Below are 24002 nucleotides of genomic sequence, written 5' to 3' on the forward strand. Positions count from 1 at the left end.
TTATACCGAAAACAGGGGGCATGTGTTTGTGGTGTAATTTGGCTTCTATTATTTAATCTTGGTAGGCCAAATTATTTAGTTTAGCTTTCATTATTTATGGAATGTTTTGCCTAAGAACTGGTTAAATATGTGCGTAGTTTGTTGGGTGGCTGTAGAATTTCACATGGTTTGGAGATATATATGTATACGGATCATGCAGGTGCAGCCGAATTATTAGGAAATCCGGATGAGGCTACAACGGTGAATGAGATGGATACGTTGAGAAGATTATGCAAGATCAACGGCCTGATTGCATGCGTGCAGTGCCGATTTGGATAGGAAGGAAGGATGGGCCCACGAAGAGAGACTTTTGATGCGGTGTGCGCCGCCTATAAATTTGCATCCCAGACGTCGGCAAGGGACGCCGAACAAATTATCAATCTACTATTTTTCTCGTTTTTTACTTTTCGGTTCTTTTCTATTTCGTTTTCATGGTTAAGTTCTAGCAACCCTAGGATTTAGTTAATCTTTGCCGTTTGCGCTGAAAGGCGGTCGTGCTTCTCCACGAAAGCGAGAAGATTATCCTTTGCTAGTTTGCTCGGAAACTAGTCGTTCGTCGTCACGTAAGTAAGATTTTATCCTCTTTGTTAATTTGCTTGTAAATTAGTCGTGTGATTCCGCGAAAGTGAATTAATCTTGAAATCAGTTTCACTGGCCAATTTTGATCTATCGATTTTGGCGACTCTGCTGATTACACCGCAAATCGTTAGATGATCTTGTGTTGGCCATGAAAAAGTGTCAACAGGAGAGAGGTCGGAGAAGGAGAGAGGTTTTCAAGCTACCAACGGCGAGTCCACAATGATGCGAGCGATCGGATGGCTCTCCCAGCATCGCGCGATAAGACTAAAACGAAGGGATCTCGATTTAGATTTTGCGATTTTTTAACTATAAATCTATAAATTAGTGTCTGTTTAAATTCATATAGATAGCTTGTTATATTTTTGGACTGGGTACTGCCATTCCTTATGAATCGCTTGCGCGGCTTCTCATCCCGGCGAGCCTGTCGGCGACCTCCTTCATGGTCGGCCTCTCCTCTCCGGCCATGCTCAGGCACTGCATCACCAGCTCCGCGGCGTTGTCGAGCACCTCGCCTCCGACCTCCTCCCTGACCCACCCGTCCATGATCTCCCGGTGCCGTCCCTTGTGCGCCGCAGTGAGGAAGAAGAACGCGAGGCTCCGGTCGTCGTCGTCGTCGTCGTCGTCCTGCGAGCCGGCGGCGCTGTCCGGCGGCGGGCAGAAGGCCTTCCTCCCCGTGAGCAGCTCGAGGAGCACCACCGCGAAGCTGTACACGTCGCTCTTGCTGGTGAGCTGGCACGTCAGCAGGTACTCCGGGTCGAGGTACCCGCAAGTCCCCTGCACCAGCGTCGCCACCTCGGCCTCGTCGGCCGCCGGCGCGAGCCTCGACGCGCCGAAGTCGGACACCTTGGCCGTGAGCCCGGCGTCGAGCAGGATGTTGGCGGACTTGACGTCGCCGTGGAGGATCGGGGGCGAGGCCGACGAGTGCATGTACGCCAGCGCGTCCGCCGACTCGGCCGCGACGCGGAGACGGTCCGCCGGCGACAGGCCCTCGCCGGCTCCGGCGCCGCCGCCGTGGATGTACCGGTGGAGGCTGCCGTTGGGGACGTACTCGTACACGAGCATGGGGACCTGGACCTCGAGGCAGCAGCCGAGCAGCTTGACGACGTTCCTGTGGTTGATCTGCGAGAGGATGAGCATCTCCCTGGAGAACTCCCTGAGCTGCTTCTCCTCCACCACCCTCGACCGCTTCACGGCCACCGTGGAGCCGTCGGCGAGGGAGCCCCGGTAGACGACGCCGTGGCCTCCGCGGCCGAGGACCCGCGCCTCGGCGAAGCCGTCCGTCGCCTTGCTGACCTCCTCCTCGGAGAAGATCTTGAACGCCACGCCGGAGGCGGCCAGGGAACCCAGCTGCTGCTGCAGGAGGAGGCCGCCGTTCTGCTCGAAGAACCTCTGCTTCGCCCTCAGCATCCTCCTCTTCTCCATGCCCACGTACGCCAACAACAAGGCCACTAGCACCACCAACACTCCTGCGCTGACGCCTGAAAACTCAAAACAACATTACAATCCAATTAAATCCTCCCGTTTTCATATTCAACCTTTTTTTTTACTAGGTTTATAAATAAAATATAATCATATTTTCTGTACAAAACAAATATATTATGAAAATATATTCTATAATGAAACTAATTTTGTGTTTTAGATGTTGCTAATTTGTCTATAATTTGATTATATCTAATAAAGTTTGAAAAAAATAGTTAAAACGACTTACAATATATAAAACGGAGGAAGTGTGCCATTGTTATCTAACAACATTCATAAAAGGTCTGGTTACGAGGGCTTGTTTAGATTGATGAAAATTTCAATCATATCATTATTTGTTAAAATTGACAATTATGTCGATACGTTTAGTTTGTCACCAAATATTGGTAATGTGTATAGAATTTTGACAATATTATTAAGCCAATCCGACCAAAATTTTAGCAATGTTGTCAATTTGCCAAAATTTTGATATTGTCAAATTTTTGTAAGGTTCATTTTGGAATCAATCTGAACATACCCTGAGATTTTTTTAAAATAGTACTACTTTTCTTAAAAGATAAGGCATATAATCTTTGTGACACAAAATTAATTGGCAAAATTTGCTACAAGATATTCAAAATTCATGTAATTTGATGGTAGACATCGTAAAAAAGTGTCACTGCTAAAAAAACACTTTTAAAAACTAGTAATTTGCTGAGGACACTTTCGACTTAATTGGAGATAGAAAATCTTAAAAACGACAAGAATGTCTCTATGATCAAAAACTTTTGAGCTAAGGCTGGAGTGAAGATGAAATATGATGTAGTATGCTAGTGATGTATTTGGGGTGATGGTAAATTTTGAGTTGTATAATTTCTAATTTTTTTTACACTAACGTCATGTTTGAAGCATGTGTTCCTAGACGCATTCTAGTCTTTCTTAAAAATTTATCTTTTCAATTGAGCCGAAAGTGTCCTTTAGCAAATTACCAAAAAAAAATTATCTATCATCCGTGACACATTTTTTTCGATGTCTATCAGCAAATTATATAAAACTAGGAAGGTAGCCCGCGCATTGCGCGGGCATGTATTTTAGATTGCGTTCGAAAAACTTATATAGATCGAATATCAACTCAATGACATTGCCATGTTTCATAAGTACTATTTCTCCATAATTTTACTTCATCGGCATTGCTTAGATAATTTTTCCAAACTATTTGTTAGCTTTTAAAATATATAATATTTAATTCATTCGTACAAACAATTATCTATGATCCATATAAACATCTCTCATATTTCAAAAGTATCTATTTAGTTTGTTTGGAAAAAACATATCTAACGAATTAAACGTAAATTAAAAGTAAAATATTTTGTCTTTTTTAATTGAATGTTTAGTGGCTTTTTTTAAAAAAGTAAAATATTATTGTTAGTAAAGATGCTTTATTTGTACCATCAAGTTAGTCCTCTTTTTAGGCTGCGTTCGGTAGGACATCTTCCCAACTCCTCCTCTCCGTTTTTCGCGCGCACGCTTTTCAAACTGTTAAACGGTGCGTTTTTTGCAAAAGTTTCTATACGAAAGTTGTTTTAAAAATCATATTAATCCATTTTTGAAAAAAAATAGCTAAAACTTAATTAATCACGCGCTAAACGCTGCTTCATTTTGTGTGCTGGGAAGTGAAGGTTCCCAACCCTCTGTCACGTCCTGATAAATTCATCCCGAAATAAAAATCATCTTCTAAAAGGAATAATAGAATTAATTAAAATTCGAAAAGAAATTGGCAAACCCTAAAATACGTACAAGAAAAATTCAAATGTGGCCCGGAGAATTTTTGTTAAATTCTCCTTGGTCTAAAAAGGAGCCCTCAAATTTTAGTGGAATTTTCAGAGCACAAATAATAATTGAGAAGAAATAAACAAAGTTAAAAAGGTTTATAAAAAGAAAAATCCTAAAAGAAGTTCTTTTCCCCCCCCCCTTCCCTCTTGGGCCGGCTCGGCCCATTCCCTCTCTCTCTCTCTCTCTCCCCCCGGCCCATCGGCTCCCCGCGCGCGCGCGCGCCGCTGACCGGCGGGCCCGCCCGCCACCCTCGCTGACGGGTGGGGCCCACCTGTCATCTTCCTCCTCGCGCCGCGCCCGTCGCCGCCCGTGCCCTAGCGCCGCCGCCGCCGCCAAATCCGCCGCATCCCGCCTTCCCCGCGCGCCTTAATGAGGGGGGAATTATTCCCCGCGATTCCCTCTCCCGTTTCCCCCGTTTTCCCCTCTCTCTCTCCCTCGGATTCGTCCGGATTCATCCCGCAATCGTCGCCGGCGTCTTCAATGGCGGCCGAGATCTCCGCGCCCGTTTCCTCTCTCTCCGGCCGCGCTCTCCTCCTCCCGGTGCTATTAAAACGTTGCCCGTGCTCCGCTCTTCCGTTTCCGCCGCTCACCGCTCGCTCTCGCCGTCGGATTCGTGCTCGCGCCGTGCTCCTCTCTCTCCGCCGTCGCCGCCGAACTCCGTTCCGCCGCCGCCGCCGCTCCGGACCTCCTCCCGACTCGGCGCCACCTCCCTCGGCATCGCCGCATCGCCGTCGACCTCGTCCGCGCCTCCGTTTCGCTCGCCGACCGTCGGAGCGCCGCCGTCATCGTCATCCCGAACCGCGCCGCCGCCTTCTTCCGCTCCGGCCGCCGTTCTCGTCGTCGTCGTTGTCCCGGGGTGAGCCGAAGACCGCCGTTCGCTTTCCCCCTTCTCTCCGCTCTCTCGGGCGCCGCTCCGCCGCACCGGTGGTCGCCGGCGGTGACCATCGGGGCGCGAGCGCGCCGCTCCCGTCGGCCGCGCCGGCGAGGCCGCCCTCGGGCGCGCCCTCGCGGCTGCCAAGTGGGCCCGGCCGTCAGCCGCCCGCGCCCGCGGGTGCGGCTGACGCGCGGGACCCACGGCGCCGACCGCCGCCAGCCGCGAGCGCCCGGTCCACCGTGGACCGAGCGGCTGACGCGTGGGCCCCACTTCCCGTGGACCCGGTCCGCGCGCCCGCTCCCTCGGCTGACGCAATAAATAGGAATTTTTAATTGAAAATTAAATGAAGAAATTCGCAAATATCCATTTAAAGAGCATATAAACTTCAAATGGCCATATCTTGGCCATTTGAACTCGGAATTGGACCGTTCAAGTCTCTAATTTTTCCTTAAGAAGTCAAGAACCCATTTTTGTGCTTTGTTCCTGCTTGTTGTTTGGAGTTTATTAGAGTAAAAGCCTTTTCTTTTCCGTTGGTCGTGTAGACGCTGCAGCTTCGGAAGATCCGCTCTTCGTGGAAGTTGAAGCCGGTGGTTGGGAAAGCGAGCAAGGCAAGTCACATCATCCTTGAGCATATTGAAATCCCAGTTTACAAAATTATTTTAATTTAAATTAATGCATTATCGCTTTATTTAAATTCCCGCGTTATCACTGTTTTATTTAGCCATGCCTATTTACCTTTGTTATGACATTATTATTGCTATTGTTATTATTACCTTGTTCACCCTAGAATAAACAAAACCCCAACTAGTGGACACTCTATTCCTGGTTCCACTAGTATGAATTTAGGTAGATGCTTCGCTGATTAATTAGGCAACATTAGGTGGTTTTATAACTTTAGACTTTGGGAATTTTCATATCATTTGGACACTATGGAATGGTTGGCTTATGGTGGAATTGGACATACACCTCTCTTCCTCTTTCAAAACCCCTAAAACCTGTTTTCGGTGGGGTTTGGGTGCATGCCAGTTATGGGAAGTAGCACCCCGGCCACTATAAGGATGAAGCTCGGGCCTCTGTTGCAAAGCACTACCGTACTTCCACATGTCTAATGGGTAAGGCTTAGTTTGTGGCTCAGTCTAGTCTTAAACAAAAGTACACGGATTGGAGATGGATGAAGTCGGGCGTCGATGGACATTCTCCAGGGCAAATGAAGGCTACACGAGCTGCGGCCCGGTAGTCGAGATGTCATACGGCGGAGGGTTGGTGCCCAATGCTAGGGGCTCAGTTCTGCCTGCCTGTCCCGGGTATCCCGGCCGTAGGCAGGATTGGGTCGGTACTCTTGTTTATGGCTAGGATGGGTTGGAAACTATGTCACGTCTTCCGTCTGTATACCGTGGTGGTATGTGGCGCGTGGTAACACGTGAGGAAGATGTGTCTTGTGGGTAAAGATGTACACCTCTGATCAGAGTAAATCTATTCGAATAGCCGAGCCCTCGGATATGGGCAAGCCTAGCAATGTACCCAAGTCAGTGTTTTAATTCTTAAAATTTGCTCAACAACTAAAACATGGAATGGTTGGCCTGGGTTGGCTTGGGACGAGCTGGGACCCAGGTCGGGTTGCCAGTTCGGTCCAAATCATCGTAGGCCTTGGGTTAAGGCAGGTTCGTGAGGGTTCACAGCCTTGTTTAATAATACTGTGTAGCTCTAGAATCGTCTTTACAAAATGGCTTTGGGCAACTAAGTGACTTTTAAATGCTGTTTACTGCAAAACGTAACCCCTATATTATTATCCCCTTGTACTCCCTTGCATTAATTGTGCATCTCCGGTGTGGCTTGCTGAGTACTGTGGTTGTACTCATTCTTGCTCTATCTTTCTCCCCCCTTCAGTAAGAGAAGCTTTGGAGAAGATGTCTTAGGTGGAGTCCTGGCTTATACCCCAGTTGAGCGCCTGTGAAGATGGAGCCGTAGGCCCGCTAGTCCGCTGCTGTTTATTTTTGATTGTCAGGCCTGAAGCGCCTTTGTAATAATGTAAATATTGTCGATATAGCAAAGATGTGTCTTTTATATCATGTTTGTGTGGTGTACCCCGGCTTTTCCTGGGACGGGGATTAATACACTAGCGTTCGGGAAAAGGCAATTTTCCCGGTCGCGACACCCTCACTCCCGAACATAGCCTTAGTTGGTTTAGATTCATGCAAGTTGTTACATATTTACATATAAGTTAACAAAGACATATCGTAGTAATACGTTTGACCTATAGTATCTTTTCTAAAATAAAATATAGTTAACATGAGTTCGAAAAATTAAATTTAATAGTAATAAATATATCTTTTCAACTAACTATATCTATACTGCTACCATAGTGTGGCTTAATAGGCTGACAAACTCATAATACTATAGTATAGGATAGATGCAAGGCCATTAACATGTAAGCATTTAAAAAATATTATAAAAATGGAACATGTAATGGGTTGTCTAATTTTAGTGAAAGGTGCGAACTTATTTGATTTTCTCCAAATAGTTCAATTTAGTCCCTATTGATATTTTATATTTTAAATTTTATTTTATACCAGTTCAAACTATAGAGGTTATGAACCTTTAAATTGTTGATTTAATTATGAATAGAGCAATAGTTAGATTAGAAATCAGATGTACAGCTAAAAAATTTGCATGTTTAATATTATTGATTATTTCTCACTATAGAAAGGAGGGGTAAAGGAGAGAGTGGAGAACTCAAGCTGAGACAGGAGGGGAGGAGGGGACACGGGTAGTGTTGTGTTGTGCACATGTGAGGGAGGGCGAAGTGGGGGGGGGCTTTTTTTCTAATGATTTAAGTGAAAATTGATGATCCGCTTTTTTTTGTCAAAATTTTTCATATCCTTTGCGTCTAAATTTTAAGACGTAACACATGGCAGCTTAAGATTTTCTCTAATATTATATCTATTGGTTAAAATAATGGATCCACCTATTAAGTGAAAATTGATGGTCAAATGTCTTTTCTTACAATTTCTAAGGTCTTACTTTTAATTAAGATGTAGCACGTAAGTTACGTACCACTGTAAATGCGCTACATGCGCTACAGAGGATGTATAATGATTTGAGGTGATGTAATACTTATTGTCATTTTTTTATAATGCTCTATTTTTTTTCTATTTGGTTACCATGCAAAGGATAGGTGTGTATGCTTAAATGGTATATTTTCATTTTTACGAAGTGAAATATGAGTAATATGCATCTTGAATTATTTATTTAATTATAAACAAAATAACAGTTCAAATAAACTAAAAACAGATATGACATAAGAATCATAATTATTTAGCTTTGTAATTATTGATCATTTTTTATTATTTTGTTAATTAGTTAAAAATTATAAGAAAAAGGAGTTGAGTGAGATAGGAGAAGAAGAGAAAGTCGAATGGGACAAAGTACGTGCACATATAATTATTTTTTTACATTTATTGTGTTTTACTTACTATTACTTTATTAACTAAAAATAGAATAAAAATTTTATTGATTGATTAAGATCTATCTTTTCTACTCGTCTTTTCCTACATAGTATACAATATTGAAAATGTGAACACTAAAAATCTACTAATGTTATTTTTATTTATTATAATATCAGAATGGGAGGAGTAAATTTTTTTAACAATACATAGTGTTATTAGGTTTATTTTACTTTTTGTCATTACAGGTCTAATTGAATTATTGTGAACTTATATACTGTCGACGGGTGATACCCGTAGACCGGATATAGAGGGTATTGGGGTACGTTGGTACAAGGATCTACGTAGTACGACATCGAACAATCAAAAGAAAAGAATTATACTGGTTTAGGTCCCTTGGTAGGTAATAGCCCTAATCCAGTTGATATGGGATTATATGGTGGAAAACACAGGTTACAAAGGGAACGATGGAACTTGTCGGATCCGGCGAGATTGTAGTCGAGTGGATTCGACTAGCTCTCGACGACTTGGCTCCTCGCAGACTTCGGCTTTGTAGGCTGTGTGGGTTGTGTTGGCTCTGAGATTCGATGATCCATGCCCTCCCCGGGGGGTCCCTTTTATATCATAGATCTGGAGGTTTTCAAGTAGGACTCAGAGATATCAGACCCAATACGATACGTCGACGACCCAGTTCTGTCCGAGAAGGACTCTTCCCATCTGTAGATTTCGTCAAAGGTTTCCTTAGGATATGTAGAAAACATCCGCGTGCGCGTGGGTATGCCATGTCGATATGTAACGTATATCGAAGGGTAGAGGGTATGTCTGACCCGTAACCCTGACAGTAGCCCCCAACTTCTGCTTAAAATGAACTCGTGCAACCATTTACGACTTCGGGTGTCGAGAACGTTGTCATTCCTGGTGCGAGGACCGTGGAGATAGAACGTAGTCGAGCATGCCGTTTGAAGCCCAACGGTCATGAGTGAATTTTGAATTGAAGTCCAGAAAACTGCTGCGCGTAACGGGCCCAGAGATTTCCGGCGGGGATCTCTCTCCGTTCCTTGGAATTCGCACCGTCGGTAGTGCGCTTATTTAAAGGAATTTTGGGAGCTCATTTTCAAGTCTGCCAACCTTGTTGAACACACACCACCTGCCAGCGCTCCTTGCCTTCTCCGCCACCACAAGAAACCCTAGTTCGCCAACTCAGGCTTGTTTTCCGGCGATCTTGGCACAGCAATGGATCTCGGCAAGTCGTCTTCCACCGGCGCGACGTTGAAGAACCTTCAGGAGGACGGCGCCCTTCCCGGCCGTGGAGACATGGAGAGAGAAGCAGGAGGTACTGATCCTCGGCCCCTCTTGGGTCGCATGGTTGCGATCAAAGATTACGTTCTCTGCGATTTTCTTTCTCCACCTTCCGAGTTTCTTCTCCTGGTGTTGAATTTCTATGGTCTTTCTCTTCTCCATTTGAATTCTAATTCCATCGCCTTTCTTAGTATCTTTGTTCATCTCTGTGAGGCCTACATTGGGGTAGAGCTTTTTCTCGATCTCTTCCGTTTCTACTATGAACTGCGTTGGATGGAATCCAATAGGGTGTCTGGTTGCGTCGGGTTCCGACTTCGTGATGGCATGAAGTCGCGTTATATCCCCTTCCAGTGTCCTTCCCGCAGTAAGTGGCGGAATAGGTGGTTCTATCTTGAGATCAAGGACTCGAACCCTGTCTTCGTTGTTCCCGAGAATCAACCGGACAAGATTCCGACCTGGACCGCCAAGCCCCCTTTGACCCCCTCTCTTCAGTCGTTTATCGACATCATCGATGATCTCCGAGAACGGGGCTTGTCGGGATATGAAGTCGCTGCAGACTTCATCGGTAGGCGGATCCAGCCGCTCCAGGCTCGGACCCATCCAGCCTATAACTATCTCGGGCCGGATGACGCGACCCGGGTTTCTCCTCGGGGTATCTTTCTCGTATTCATCTTGGCGTGCTTGTACTCGCGTTCCTCTTGACTTATCAAAAGTTGGTTCCCGTTTAACAGGTCTGAGCAGCAAAGCTGTGGAGCGGCGCGTTGGTCAGGTGATGATCAGCGGTCCGACCACGGCTAGCGACATCCCCGTGCCCCTTTGTGAAAAGGGGGCGGCGGAACGCGATGAAGCCATCAACGTAAGTGTAATTGATAAGCATCTCGTATTCTCCTTTCGAAATCACCTTATGACCTGATTAAGCGTAGGCCCTTCCTTTGACTGACATCATCGGGCCACTCGCGGACCATCAGGTGGCGACATCTCTAAAGGAGAAGGTTGTCAAGGAGGCATCTGATGCGGCCACCACTAGCGGTGGCAAAGTCTTGACCAAGGCGAGGAAATTCTCGTCTATACTCGGACATCGCCGCAAGGCAGCGACCCCCTCAGTAATTTCATCTTGTCATCAGATCGTGCAGCAAGGAGGGTTTCTTCTTACTCTGTATTGATTGTCTTTCAGGCTTCAGACGCGTCCTCTCCACCTCCACGACGACAGCGCATTGTGACGATTGGCGAGAAGTAAGTAAATAGATTCTTGGATTCTCGTGCTTTTCGTTCAAATGGTGTTTGATTCATGGTTGTCCGTAGGGAGGCGCGGGCGAAGGCTGCACGGGCCAAGTCCGGGGGAGCTTCCAGCGCATCGCCTGCCACGGCCTCGACAGATGTCATGCCCGTGACCGGGAGCCGAGAGGCGACGCCTAGCAGCCCCGTCAGCGATCTCGCTGCGGGTTGTGGTCTGCAGCGGCCATTCTCACCTGGGAGGAGCTCCAAGTCGAGATGGGGCGCCTTCTCGAAGCTGGTGCTCGCGGCATCGGCCGCGAGATCTCGGAGGCGAGGTCGGAAGCGGCGACGGCGAACGCGCGTGCTGAGAGATTAGTGCGCGAGCTAGCTGAAGCCCGTGAGGACCTCACGAAGATGAGGGAGTTGGTGGCCGGCAACGATCGTCAACGGAAGGCGCTCGAGGACCGAATGTCGGAACTCGGGAACAATATCTCCAAGATCCGTGGCTCGTTGCGGGTCACCTACACTGGCCTCCATCAGCTCGCCGAGGAGTGCGGCGTCAAGTCCACGATCCCGGCGAATCCCGACGAGTTTTCGCTGACTTCCTCTCTTGCGGAACTGGCGACAGCGATTGGGGAAATCCCCTCCAAGCATGCGGCCAGGATCGCGAAGGAGACGTCGAATGGCATCTACACTGGGGCGTGTCACGTCCTCGCGTGTGTAAGGTTGTCGCGTCCTGAGCTCGATCTGCGCGAGATCTTGGATCAGGGGGCGGCAAGCGACACGCGTAAGGAGGTGATGGAAGAAGTCGGTGATCTGGGGGAGTCTATTCTCTCCCTTTTTAAAGAGTAGGACTTCTTGTATTTGTTATATATTGTGTAAATCTTGAACTCCGGCCGCCTTCGTTCGTGCGATTACCACCCTTGTCCAATTTTGTATGTTGATCTCGGGAGTTTTTGTCCATTGTAGAGATGTTGATGACGAAGATGTCCAGCAGCGCGGGCAGCCTGAGTCACTGGCAATGATTCCGGTACTCGATTTTGAACCACATGTTTCGTCTGACAATGTGGATCAAACTCTTGATGCGGAGGCCGGGATGGCAACGGCCACCTCAAGTGAATAGCTTTTTCACCTCTCAGTAACCTCCTGATTAGGTTATTTATGTTGTAAAGGAGGTATCTAGCTTGTCTTAGTGGTCGTCACGTTTAGCAGATCTCGAGGGTGCCCTTGCAAATCAAGATCGTCGTATCCAATACTGGAAGACGAAATTTGAAGTGGCGGAACTTGAGAGAACCATGCTGGCCGTGAAAAAAGAGCAGGTTGTGGAGATGCTCCGAGGTCGCGAGGTGTGGTTCAACTCTTACTTGAGAAGTTGCTGTGCCTCCATGGCTAGAGTATGCAGGGAACTTCGAGTAGTCCGCGGTGATCCCGAGGAGTCGGCGGCCGGGTACATCTCTTGGCTAAACGGGGCCTGTGCCCAACTCGATGGCATCGGCAAGCATATCGACGAGGCCTTGAAGCAAGAGTGTCGTCGAGCGAGCCGATATGCCGGAGGGCACATGCTGGCTTGCCTACGAGATCACCGCCCGCGCCAGGACCTCGAGTTTCTCCGCCATGGTTTTGCTCGTTCTCGGAGAACTCCGGCGGAGATAGACCATCTGGCGAGGTCGATGTCGCCGCTGGCCGAGAAGATCTTCCAGTCTATGGACTGGCGTTGGCCTTCTTGGTAGTACTCGTGTCCTGTCACAGATATCTTAGGGAAAGATGTAATGTAGTGGAAAATTTATGTAAAAACTGTAAGAATTATTTTGTGAATAAAGAAATATTCCTTAAACAAATATATCTTACTCTAGATGTCGTGTGTAAGAGTGTATTCTCAGTTAACGACTTTGGTCAGCCGTTTGAGTCGTACACTCTCACTAACCCCCAGCCTTGTCATCGGAGGAATTTTCTCGGGGGATAAGGCTCTTGGACCCTTGACCTGCCTTGGTTGAATAAGCTCTGATCCTAGCCCCCAGCCGTGAGGTTGGAAAGTTGATTTCCGATTTCACGGCTTGGTTAATACGCACGGCGAGAACTCTTACACGACCAGATCTTACATGGTCTTTTGTCTATACAGGATCTGACAAGGCCTTATCGGCTCTGGGCGTCCCCAGCCGAAGATCCCTTAGGTTCCTCGGAGGCCTTGTCGAGACAGCGTAAAGGGACATAAGGACAAGTTTCAACGCTAGGTGTCATCAGAGTAAGGGATCATCGGGTGAAAACACTTTGATTGTGATATGGGACCTAGAAATAGGCTTTATTGATGCTGTAAGGGTACTTATAGGTACAGTGGTATTGACTCATACATAGAATTTATGTAGTTGGTCAATGTTCCAAGAATTTGCTAATTCGCGACCGTCGCCGTCTGCGATTTTGAATGCGCCTGGCCGCAAGACTTGTGTGATCGTGTAAGGTCCTTCCCATTTTGGTGAGAGTTTGTTTCGCCCTGCTTGGGTTTGAACTCGTTGGAGGACATAGTCGCTGATCGAAAGTATGCGTGCTCGGATGCGCTTCTCGTGATAACGGCGGAGGGACTGTTGATAGCTGGATGCTCAGACGGCAACTCGCTCACGATGCTCCTCGAGAAGATTTACATCGATGTCTCGCTGTTCCTCCTGGTTCTCGTCGGAATACTTCTGTACTCGTGTACTTTGATGTCGTAGCTCGCCGGGGAGCATGGCCTCGGAGCCGTACACGAGGAAGAAGGGTGTTTCCTTATTGGACGTTGTCGGTGTGGTGCGTACGGCCCATAGTACTGATGGGAGTTCTTCAACCCACTTTTTGTCTTATGACATGAGCCTGTCGTAGACGCGGGTTTTCATCCCTTGTAGTACTATGCCGTTTGCCCTTTCGACTTGTCCGTTGCTTTGAGGGTGAGAGACCGAGGCGAAACATATTTTGACTCCCAACCCGATGCAGTAATCTTGGAAGTTGGCGCTGATGAATTGGGAGCCGTTGTCAGTTACGATGCGGTGCGGTAGTCCGTATCTGCAGAATTTCCCTCTGATGAATTTGATGGCGTTGTCGGCCTTGATTTCCCCCGTGGGCACTGCTTCTATCCATTTGGTGAATTTGTCGATCGCCACGAATAGGAATCTGTAGCCGCCCTGTCCTCGTGGGAATGGCCCAAGTATATCTAGCCCCCAGCACGAGAACGGCCAAGTCAGAGGGATAGTCTGGAGCGCTTGCGCGGGTAGCTTTGTGTGTTTACTGTGGAATTGACAGGTTTCACATCGCTGGACCATGTCGCATGCATCTTTAAGGGCGGTTGGCCAGAAAAAGTCTTGTCGAAAAGCTTTGCTGACCAATGTCCGACCGGCGGCGTGTGACCCACATATGCCTTCATGTATGTCGAGGAGGAGGTGTCTGCCGTCGTCGGTAGAGACGCATTTGAGAAGTACCCCGTTTAGCGCTTTTTTGTATAAATCATTACCGACCATACAGTAGATCTTTGCTTTACGGGTTATTTTCTCGGCCTCTGTATCGTCCTCGGGCAACTCCTCGCTGCTGATGAATTTGATTAATGGGGTGCGCCAGTCGTCTGTAGTTTCGATGTCAGCAACGGCGCGTTCTGCCTCAGTGACCTCCGAGCTAATGTCGGGGGTGTTCGGGCTAACTTCTTTCACCGATGGCTTCGTCAGGATATCGAGAAAGGTGCCAGGTTCGAGCGGTTCTCGTCTGGACACGCGTCGTGCTTGGTCATCTGGCTTGACGTTGTCCTTGCGATAGACGTGTCGGACCTCGATCCCATCGAACCTCTTCTCTAGCTTCCTGACTTCTGCGAGTTACTTGGATAACTCGGCGTTAGAGCATTTGTAGTCTTTGTGCACCTGGTTCGCGACTAGCTCGGAGTCCCCTTTGACGATTAGTCGCTTGGCCCCAAGTGCGGCTGCAGCTCGTATCCGGCGAGTAGTCCTTCGTATTCTGCAGTGTTATTGGTCGCCCTAAAGTTGAGGTGGATTGCGTGCTTGAATTGATCTCCGGAAGGAGACGTCAAGATAAATCCTGCCCCTGCTCCTTGGCTGTTGAGTGCGCCATCGAACGCCATTGTCCATGTTTCGTTGTCGCCTTGGTTGTCTGATTTGTTGTCTGGCATAGTCCAATCGGCAACGAAGTCGGTGAGTACCTGGGATTTGATGGCTGTTCGCGGTAGAAAGTGGACATCAAATTGGCTTAGCTCGACTACCCATTTCGCAATGCGGCCAACAACGTCTTTGTTTCTCACAACTTCTCCAAGGGGGAAGGAGGATACAACTGTGACTCTGTGAGCTTGGAAGTAGTGGCGCAGCTTCCTTGATGTCATGATGACTGCGTAAAGCAGTTTTTGGATCTGTGGGTATCTTGTCTTTGCATCATGGAGAGCTTCGCTTACGTAATAAACTTGTCGCTGTACTTTCTCTCTCTTGACAACAATGACAGTGCTAACGGAATATGGCGTGGCGGCAATATAGAGGAATAATTCTTCATTAGGTTGGGGAGCAACAAGTACAGCGGGGTTTGATAGGTAGCGCTTGAGTGCAATAAATACCTCTTCGGCTTCCTGTGTCCATATAAATTTGTCTTGTTTCTTTAATAGAGCGAAGAAAGGTTGTGCTCGTTCTCCCATCCTAGCGACGAATCTGCTTAGTGCTGCCATGCATCCGGTTAGCTTTTGTACCTCCTTGAGTCTCGTGGGCGACTTCATGTTCTCGATTGCTTTGATCTTCTCGGGATTTGCCTCTATTGCTCTGCCAGAGACAAGGAATCCGAGTAGCTTGCCCGACGGTACTCTGAACGTGCACTTCTCAGGATTGAGCATGAGGCGATATCGTCGGAGGTTGTCGAATGTTTCCCGCAGATCGTTAATCAATGAGTCGCTTGTCTTGGTTTTGACAACGATGTCGTCAACGTAAGCCTCGACATTGTTGCCAAGCTGGTTGCTAAGTGTGCCCTGAACCGTGCGCTGGAAAGTATTCCCGGCGGTTATGAGTCCGAACGGCATCTTAACATAGCAAAATACCCCGAACGGCGTGATGAATGCTGTCTTCTCTTCGTCCTCTTTTGCCATGCTGATTTGATGGTAGCTAGAATAAGCGTCGAGGAAGCTCAATAGCTCGCAACCGGCTGTTGAATCCACCAATTGATCTATTCGAGGGAGAGAAAAGTGATCCTTGTGACACGCCTTGTTGAGGTCGGTGAAGTCAACACACATTCTCCATTTTCCGTTGGCCTTCCGCACCATGACTGGATTGGCTAGCCACTCTAGATGAAGTACTTCTCTGATGAAGCCAGCTTTGAGAAGTTTGTTGAGCTCTTCTCGTATGGCTTGTTTCCGGTCTGGTGCAAATCTCCGCAGTCTTTGCTTTACTGGCTTGGCATCGGGTCGCACCATTAGTTTGTGCTCAATCACCTCCCTGGGGACCCCCGGCATGTCGGACGGCTGCCAAGCGAACACGTCGGCATTATCGCGGAGGAAGGTGATGAGCGCGAGTTCCTATTTCTCGTTTAGTGTCGCCCCGATCTTGACAGTCTTGTCGGGATTGGCACTGGAGAGTGGAAAGATCTTGATGGCGCCGTCCGGCTTCGGCGTCTTATTTGTCTTGCTCACTTTCTTGGGTGGCTCAGTCGTGGCGGGTGGGCTGGGCGTTTGCTCGACTATGTCGAGGCTCCGCTTGTCGCACTACACCGCCAGCTTTGCATTCCCCTGAATAGTGATTGTTCCCTTCGGTCCCGGCATCTTGAGTACTTGATACGTGTAGTGGGATGCGGCCATGAACTTCGCAAGTGCAGTTCTCCCGATGATGGCGTTGTAAGCTATATCGAAGGTGATCCATTCTGTTCGGAAGCTGTTGGCTTGGCCGAAAGTCACAGGCAACGTAATCTTGCCCAAAGGTCTGGATGATGATCGGGGAGTAATTCCATGGAAGGGTTGATCAGTTGGTGTCAACTCACTATGCGGAATTCCCATTGCGCCTAGAGTACTGGCGAAAAGAAGATTGATCGAGCTGCCACCGTCGATGAGAACTCGCGCTACCTTAATGTTCCGAATAGTGGGTTCGACCACGATCGGATATCGTCCTGGGATAACGGCGCTCTTGGGGTGGTCTTCTTCCGAGAACTCTATTTTCTGCTCAGACCACTTCATCTTGGGTGCAGCCCCCCCCCCCCCCCCGCCATGTCGAACAGACTTCACGTTCCACTTTCTTGTATTCTCGCTTGGAGGAGTACGTTGTGGAGCCGCCGAAAATGTGTGAGACGTGGAGGTCGGAGTCCGGATATGCAGAATCCGATTCGTGAGGAGCCGTCTCTTCGTTCTTCTCGACAACGCGTACTCGCTTGCCTTTTTCAAACGCCATGTGCTTCTCGAGCGACTTTTTGAAAACAAGGCAATCTTTCAGAGAATGTCTGTCCGTCTTGTGTATGGGGCACCAAGATTTCTTTGTGTCGCTGCCTTGTGGGTCTGGGCGCTTGGGAGGGTTCGCGTATTCTGCTGTGAGGACTTCCACTTGAGCTTTCCTTTTCCCATTTTTGTGATTTTTCTTCTTGCTTGACTCAGATGCGTCTGTGGCTGATTTCTTCTCTCCCCCGGTCTTCGGCTTGTCGTTCTTGCATCTTAGCGCATCGTCCACATGGGCGCATCGCTCAACGATCTCGAATAACCTCTGAGTGGTTGTGATGCATCTTGTCGCCAATTCATGGGTAGTGTAGCAATCTCTGACACCGGATTTGAAGGCACGGATTACAGAAGCATCGGTGATTTCAGGAATTGTGTTTCTGCGTTCGTTGAAGCGTCGAACATATTTCCTCAATGATTCACCTGAGTTCTGTGTCAACGCGTGTAGGTCGTCTTCGATCGCGTGGCGCTTGTACATTCCTTGGAAATTGGCGACGAATTGTTGCCACAGGTCTACCCATGAAGAGATTGAGTAGGGAGGAAGATTCATCAGCCATGAACGTGCAGAACCCTTCAACGCGGTTGGTAAATAGTTTGCTAGTGCGTTGTTGTCTGCTCCGGTAGCAGAGTACTGTGGAGTAGACTTGAAGGAATTCTTCTGGGTCGGTGCTCCCATCATACTTTTCAATTGCTCCGGGTCAGAATCTCTTAGGCCATCGGACATCATGTAGGGAACGACCGAGCGTTGGGGACGGTGGGTTGTCGGCGGTCGTGTGTCCTTCGTGGATGTCTGTCTGACGATGAGGAGGACGCAGATGATGATGATGACGATGGGTCGCTTGGTTCTGGCGTACGATTACGAGGATAACGGCCTGGATCTCGGGAATCCTGTCGTTGTCTCTCGCTGTTGTCTCGGTGCCGATCTCCATTATCGTCGCCGTTACGGCGGCGGCCATGACCAGTATTGTCTGGCCCCCGTCGTTCGCGATCGTTGCGATCGTGGTGGTTGTCGTGATCCCGGTCCTCGTTTGAGCGGTCTCCTCGATTTCCGTTATCATGGAGTCGTGAAGAGACATGACGCCGAGAGCGATTTACATTGTCTCGTGTGCGTCGTGCTTCTCGGCGGCCATTGATTTGATCTCAGAGATCGCCAGCTCCGCGAGGTGGAGGAGTGGCTCGTTGAGGTGATTCCCTCCGTTCCGGATCTTCACCATTGGCGTCGCCAGTTGGCGGCTGATCTTGGTGCGCTGCGGTAGCGGCTTCTTCAAACGCGTTGCTGAGGTTGGTCACCGATTCCCGTAGTCGTTCTGTCCAACGCTCGAGGTCATCGTTCAGAACGGGATCGTAAGGAGTTTCCCTCAGTATAGCTTGAACGACCCTGATGTGTTGGGCTGGAGTAGTCGATTGATTCGCCGCTTCTGCGTTGGCTTGCGCTGACGTGCCAACGTCATCGATAGCCAATACCTCCCGTGGCACGCTCGTTGTTGATGACCCATAGTCTTCGAGAAGATGTAAGACCGATGGTTCGTGAGGATCGATATCGATTACCCCAACGAATCGATCTGAGGCTGGAGTCGCTCCTTGTTCCTTGCCGTTATCCCTGACGGGGACGTATGACTTAGGAGACGGAGCTTTCATGGCGCCGAGGAAGACTTTGTAGCTCGAGAGGTCGTGATTATTTGTCTTGTGAATAGGACAATAGACATCCCGAGTTGGAGAAGTACGCTGAATTCCACGTTCTTTGCAGGCGCGAATTTCAACACGGACGTTGAGGAAAACCCAACAATCTTGCAAGGTGTGTTTCTTGGTTTTGTGGATAGGACACCAAGACCTTGTGGCTTCGGAAGTCATCTTTGCCGGCTCGTGGTTTATGTTGGAAGGACAAGGTTTGGCCGTATCAGAATCCTTCCCGTGCTTGGATGTCGTCGATGATCCGTTCTCCGTTTCGACGGGTGGATTTTTTGACATGGAGTCGCCTTGGTTTGTAGCCACTGCGTTCTCGTTTCCGGTCATTGGAGGACCGGTTGAGATTGGCGTTGTGGTGTAAACCGGGAAGACGATTTCGCCGACTTGAGTTCATACCAGCATTGTTGAAGCAGGGAGCGCTTGGCTGAGGCTGGTGTTGACGTTGTTGTCGACGAAGCTGGATGACATAGTAGTAGAACCTTGAGTACCAAATACCCCTACCTGGCGCGCCACTGTCGACGGGTGATACCCGTAGACCGGATATAGATGGTATTGGGGTACGTTGGTACAAGGATCTACGTAGTACGACATCGAACAATCAAAAGACAAGAATTATACTGGTTTAGGCCCCTTGGTAGGTAATAGCCCTAATCCAGTTGATATGGGATTATATGGTGGAAAACACAGGTTACAAAGGGAACGATGGAACTTGTCGGATCCGGCGAGATCGTAGTCGAGTGGATTCAACTAGCTCTCGACGACTTCGCTCCTCGCAGACTTCGGCTTTGTAGGCTGTGTGGGTTGTGTTGGCTCTGAGATTCGATGATCCATGCCCTCCCCGGGGGGTCCCTTTTATATCATAGATCTGGAGGTTTCCAAGTAGGACTCAGAGATATCAGACCCAATACGATACGTCGACGACCCAGTTCTGTCCGAGAAGGATTCTTCCCATCTGTAGATTTCGTGAAAGGTTTCCTTAGGATATGTAGAAAACATCCGCGTGCGCGTGGGTATGCCATGTCGATATGTAACGTATATCGAAGGGTAGAGGGTATGCCTGACCCGTAACCCTGACATATACAATGATAAAATATATATCGTTACTATTCACAATTTTATAATTGTTTGAATTGCATATAAAAGTCAGATAATATAACCTCAAATATGGGTTTTTAAATGTAAAATAATCAAAATACATAAGAAAAATATTACTCGTATGATTTAGGGGATCCCATGATTGAGATGTTATAGCTGCTTATTTTTTTCGTGTAACTCTTGCTTTCTAACTTATATATTTTGGGAACATTACTCATAGCTATTTTTATTTTAGATTTTATGATTGTAGATATAATTTAATTCTTATGAAGTTATGCACAATGATAGAGTCTACAATATTATTATTTCATTTTTTTTGTAATTGCTTCAACGGTACGCAAAAGTCTGGAAATATAATCCAAAGTGTCATTTTCTTTCTCAAAGTTGAATTATTGTGGAAATTTGGTATTTGCCTGTAGATTTAGTCATAAAATAATTTTAAGATATAAGCGAATTAAAAGTTAGTTGTATGATTTAGATGTTATAGTTGTTGAATTGTTTAACACAAAATATATTTTCTAACTAATAAAGTATATGATAATAGGGGAAGAAATATGTGCAAAAATATGAAGAAATTGAGGGAAGAAGGGGTGGAAGTACGTTACTAACGTACGTACGTACTATCCTTAAGAAAACGTACGCTACGTACAGGTCCAATTTGGATCCGGTTTGGAGGTTAAGGAGTTCTTTTAAAGATAAATATAATAGTGGTAAATAATGGGTCTACCTAATTTAATAAAAATTAATGTCTAGATGTTTTCTTTTTCTTAAAAATTTTAAAAATTTCTCTAATTTATTATAGTGACACGTGGCATCGTAGTACATAGCGTTTGCAGGATGCCACGTGGTGGCTTAGAAACGTTTGTTATATAATAGATCTAACTTAATTTGTTTATGTATATTCTGTCAATTGATATATGATCGTGTAATCTACATTATCAATTTTTACCTATTTTATATGACAGTTTTACGTGATATGCAAAGTTTAGGATGTGATAAAAAAATTAAATATTTCATATAGGTTAAAGAACACCTTATATTTTTTAATTGTTGATAGACAACATGCAAATAACTATAGAAAAAATATGGTTATTTAAGATTTATTATTGTTTAAAAATTTTTATAACTAAAGAAAAAAAAGAAGAAGAGATTGGATAGGAGGGGAGGGAGACCGTACCTAAGTACGTACGAACTTGAGTTGTTCGTCCGGTTGAAGGATGGGCCCATGGGGAGAGAAGAGGGGAGGGAAGTTTGTGGGGTTATTTTTTTAATAAAATTTTAATAGATAAAAATATTAGGCCCACCAATTTGTTAAGATGTCATGTGGTGGTTTAGGAGTATTTGTAGGAGTACACATGGCGGCTTAGGAGCGTTTGTAGGAAGTTTCATGGAGTTTTAGTATATAATAGATAGATATATAGATAGATTGATTTAGATGTATTGTAGTAAAATTTACCAAATTTATAGTGAAAAGTAATTTCTTATGATCATAAGTTTGTGCCACATAAATAATATACTAATGAAGCAATTATTGGTTAAAGTCTTGTCCTAATCAAACAAAATACATCTGAAAAATTTTAAGACGGAGGGATTAGCTTTTTACTAAGCTGCTGGCTTATCTGTCACTGCTTTCTCCAAACTCAAATTATTACGACTAGTGTAGAAGGTGATATTTCCTAATATTACGAATCCGAACAAGTAATATCATCTTGTCCTAATATTTTGGGACAGAGGTATCATATATTGGTACAACAGATATGGATCCTCTGCTGTAACGTCAGTGTCAGGTGATTTTCGGTTCAGTGACATAGTGATATAAAGTCAAGATTATTTGTTGTTAAGGTGAAGAATCCCGTTTTGTAGGAGAATTTTTTTATTTTTTTAGACTTTTTATTTTTTAATTTTATTAATATACCGTTCTTAAAAAATATTTCAAAAACTAAACCTTTTGGCGTTGAAGCGTTGTTTTGCCACGCCAGCCATGGTAGCGTGGCAAGAGGCTAGTGTGGCAGGACAGCACTGCCGCGCCAGCTGTGCGTGACGTGACAAAGTTATTTGGCCACAGGCTGGCGTAGTCAAAATTCATATTTAAAAATACTTTTTGGAAAGGTATATAAAAAATATATAAAATATATAAAAAAAATCTTTCGTAGGTACCTGTGACCGTCTTGAGTGCTAGAGTGAACTTGTCGTCGCGGCGGCAGCCACCCTCCACGCTGGCATTTCCACTGGATCCCTTGGGGCAAGAGCAAGCGTAGCTGCCTGCCGTATTGGTGCAGACGCCGTAGCAGGGGTACTCATCTTTGTGCTCGCACTCGTTGATGTCTTAATAATTTGTTTCAATTTAAATCCACAAATAACATGAGAAGTAATTAATTAAAGGCCAGAAAAACATCACCATCAGGATGAACTGAAGTGGGATGATGATGAGAGGGAGAGAAGTACCTCTCTCCATTTCAGATTATAAGTCGTTTTGATTTTAGTAAAAGTCAAACTGTTATTTAAAGTTTGATCAAGTTAGTAAAAAAGATAACAATATTTTTAGCCAAGACAAATATATTATAAAAATATATTTAATTATTGATTTAATAAAATTAATTTGATGTTGTAAATATTAAAATTTGTCTACAAACTTAATAAAAAACGATTTATATTCTAAAACGGAGGAGTAACCAAAAATTAGATTTAGACCTGTGCAGTCGCCGACGACGTACGGGTTGCCGTGGTACCCGGCGGTGCAGTTGCAGATATACCCAGGGCCGTTGCTGGAGTCGATGCAGACGCTGTGCGCGCTCCGGCAGGCGTACGACGGCAGCGGCGTGCGGCTTGCGGCGGCGCAGCTCCCGCTCCCGCTCCCGCTCCCGGCGTCCGGCCGGATGGCCCAGTCCAGCACGACGGGCACGGCGAAGTCGCCCGTCCGGTTGAAGTTTGAGCCGGCGTACCAGAACCACCATGCGTCCACCATGAAAGCGTAGGCGCAGGCGGTGGCGTTGGCAAGGAAGGCGCCGCCCTGGCGGCGGCCGAAGCTGCGGAGGCGCGGCCGGTAGGAGGCGAGCCCGAGCGGGATGTTGCTCTGGCAGCAGCCGTCGTCGCCCCGGCACGAGCCCGGCAGCGCCCGCGCCGACGGCCGGCACACGGACATGCAGCCGGTGACGTAGTCCCCGCCGTCGTCGACGAAGTAGGCGAGGCCGGGGCAGCCGATGGCGACGAACTTGCTCTTCATGGACGAGAAGAGGAACGCGCTGCCGTTGAGGGACATGGGCTGCTCCTCCCGCCCCCGGCGGCCGCGCCCGTAGTCGCCGCCGCCGTAGCACGCGCGGCTGGCGTTGAGCAGCACGGTGACCTCGGCGGCGGCGAGGGAGATGGAGGTCACCTCGTGGCCGTAGCCGGCAACTGTGAGGCGCGGCGGGCGTCGGGCGTCGTCGCAGTCGAGGCGAAACCCCCGCACGCCGCCGCGGTAGCAGCGCTCGGAGCCGATGCCGAAGGGGTAGGGGACGGTCACGTTGCCGCACCGCCGCCGGCATCCCGGCGCCTCCTCCTGCTGCGCCAGCGCCGCTGCTGGAGTGATCAGCGCCAGCCATACAAGTGCCCTCCAAACTAAAAACACCTCCATTACTCTCGTTGCGCCTTCTCTCTCTCGCTGCGTGTGATTACGGCTGCCTTCATAATTGAGAGCTCGTGGTTGCTGGATCGCCATAACTGATCGATCAGCTAGCAGCATAGCTACACCGATTGGCGAATGGCGATGGACGAGGTCAACAGAGACCTGGCATGGCATGGCAAATCGATCCATGACCGACCGACACGGCACGCACGCACGCACGGACAGGTTACATGCCACGCAGCTAGATATGGACTAGTCGATCGGATCTTGTCAGCCGTTAGATACAGCGACGGTTAATACACGGCAAGGCAGGTGTACATGTTTTCTTATTATATTGATCATTGTTTTTAGTTCACTCAACCAAACCTCACCAAACAGTCATCCAAAGGAAGGGTAAACTGGTGCTTTATTTCAAAATCACAAACCCTAAAAAAAAGGTAAAATCACAATTGTAAAACAAAA

The 24002-nt window shown here is 47.4% G+C and overlaps 1 protein-coding gene across 2 annotated transcripts; it reads right to left on the reverse strand.

Moving 5' to 3' along the window:
* Positions 1-902: 902 nt before the first annotated feature.
* On the reverse strand, positions 903-23737 carry LOC9267092 (wall-associated receptor kinase 1). Of its 2 annotated transcripts, XM_015793146.3 has the most exons (3): positions 22628-23734; positions 22094-22261; positions 903-2096 (listed from the first exon to the last, which is right to left on the reverse strand). In XM_015793146.3, exons 1-3 carry the CDS (start codon positions 23727-23729, stop codon positions 1003-1005), a joined length of 2364 nt encoding a protein of 787 aa, XP_015648632.2. In that variant the 5' UTR covers positions 23730-23734; the 3' UTR covers positions 903-1002. The 2 variants fall into 2 exon arrangements, with proteins under 2 accessions (XP_015648632.2, XP_015648633.2); XM_015793147.3 differs by lacking the exon at positions 22094-22261 and having other exon boundaries at positions 22628-23737.
* Between the last annotated feature and the right edge of the window lie 265 nt (positions 23738-24002).

This window comes from Oryza sativa, chromosome 8 (assembly GCF_034140825.1).
Source record: "Oryza sativa Japonica Group chromosome 8, ASM3414082v1".
Lineage (NCBI taxonomy): Eukaryota > Viridiplantae > Streptophyta > Magnoliopsida > Poales > Poaceae > Oryza > Oryza sativa.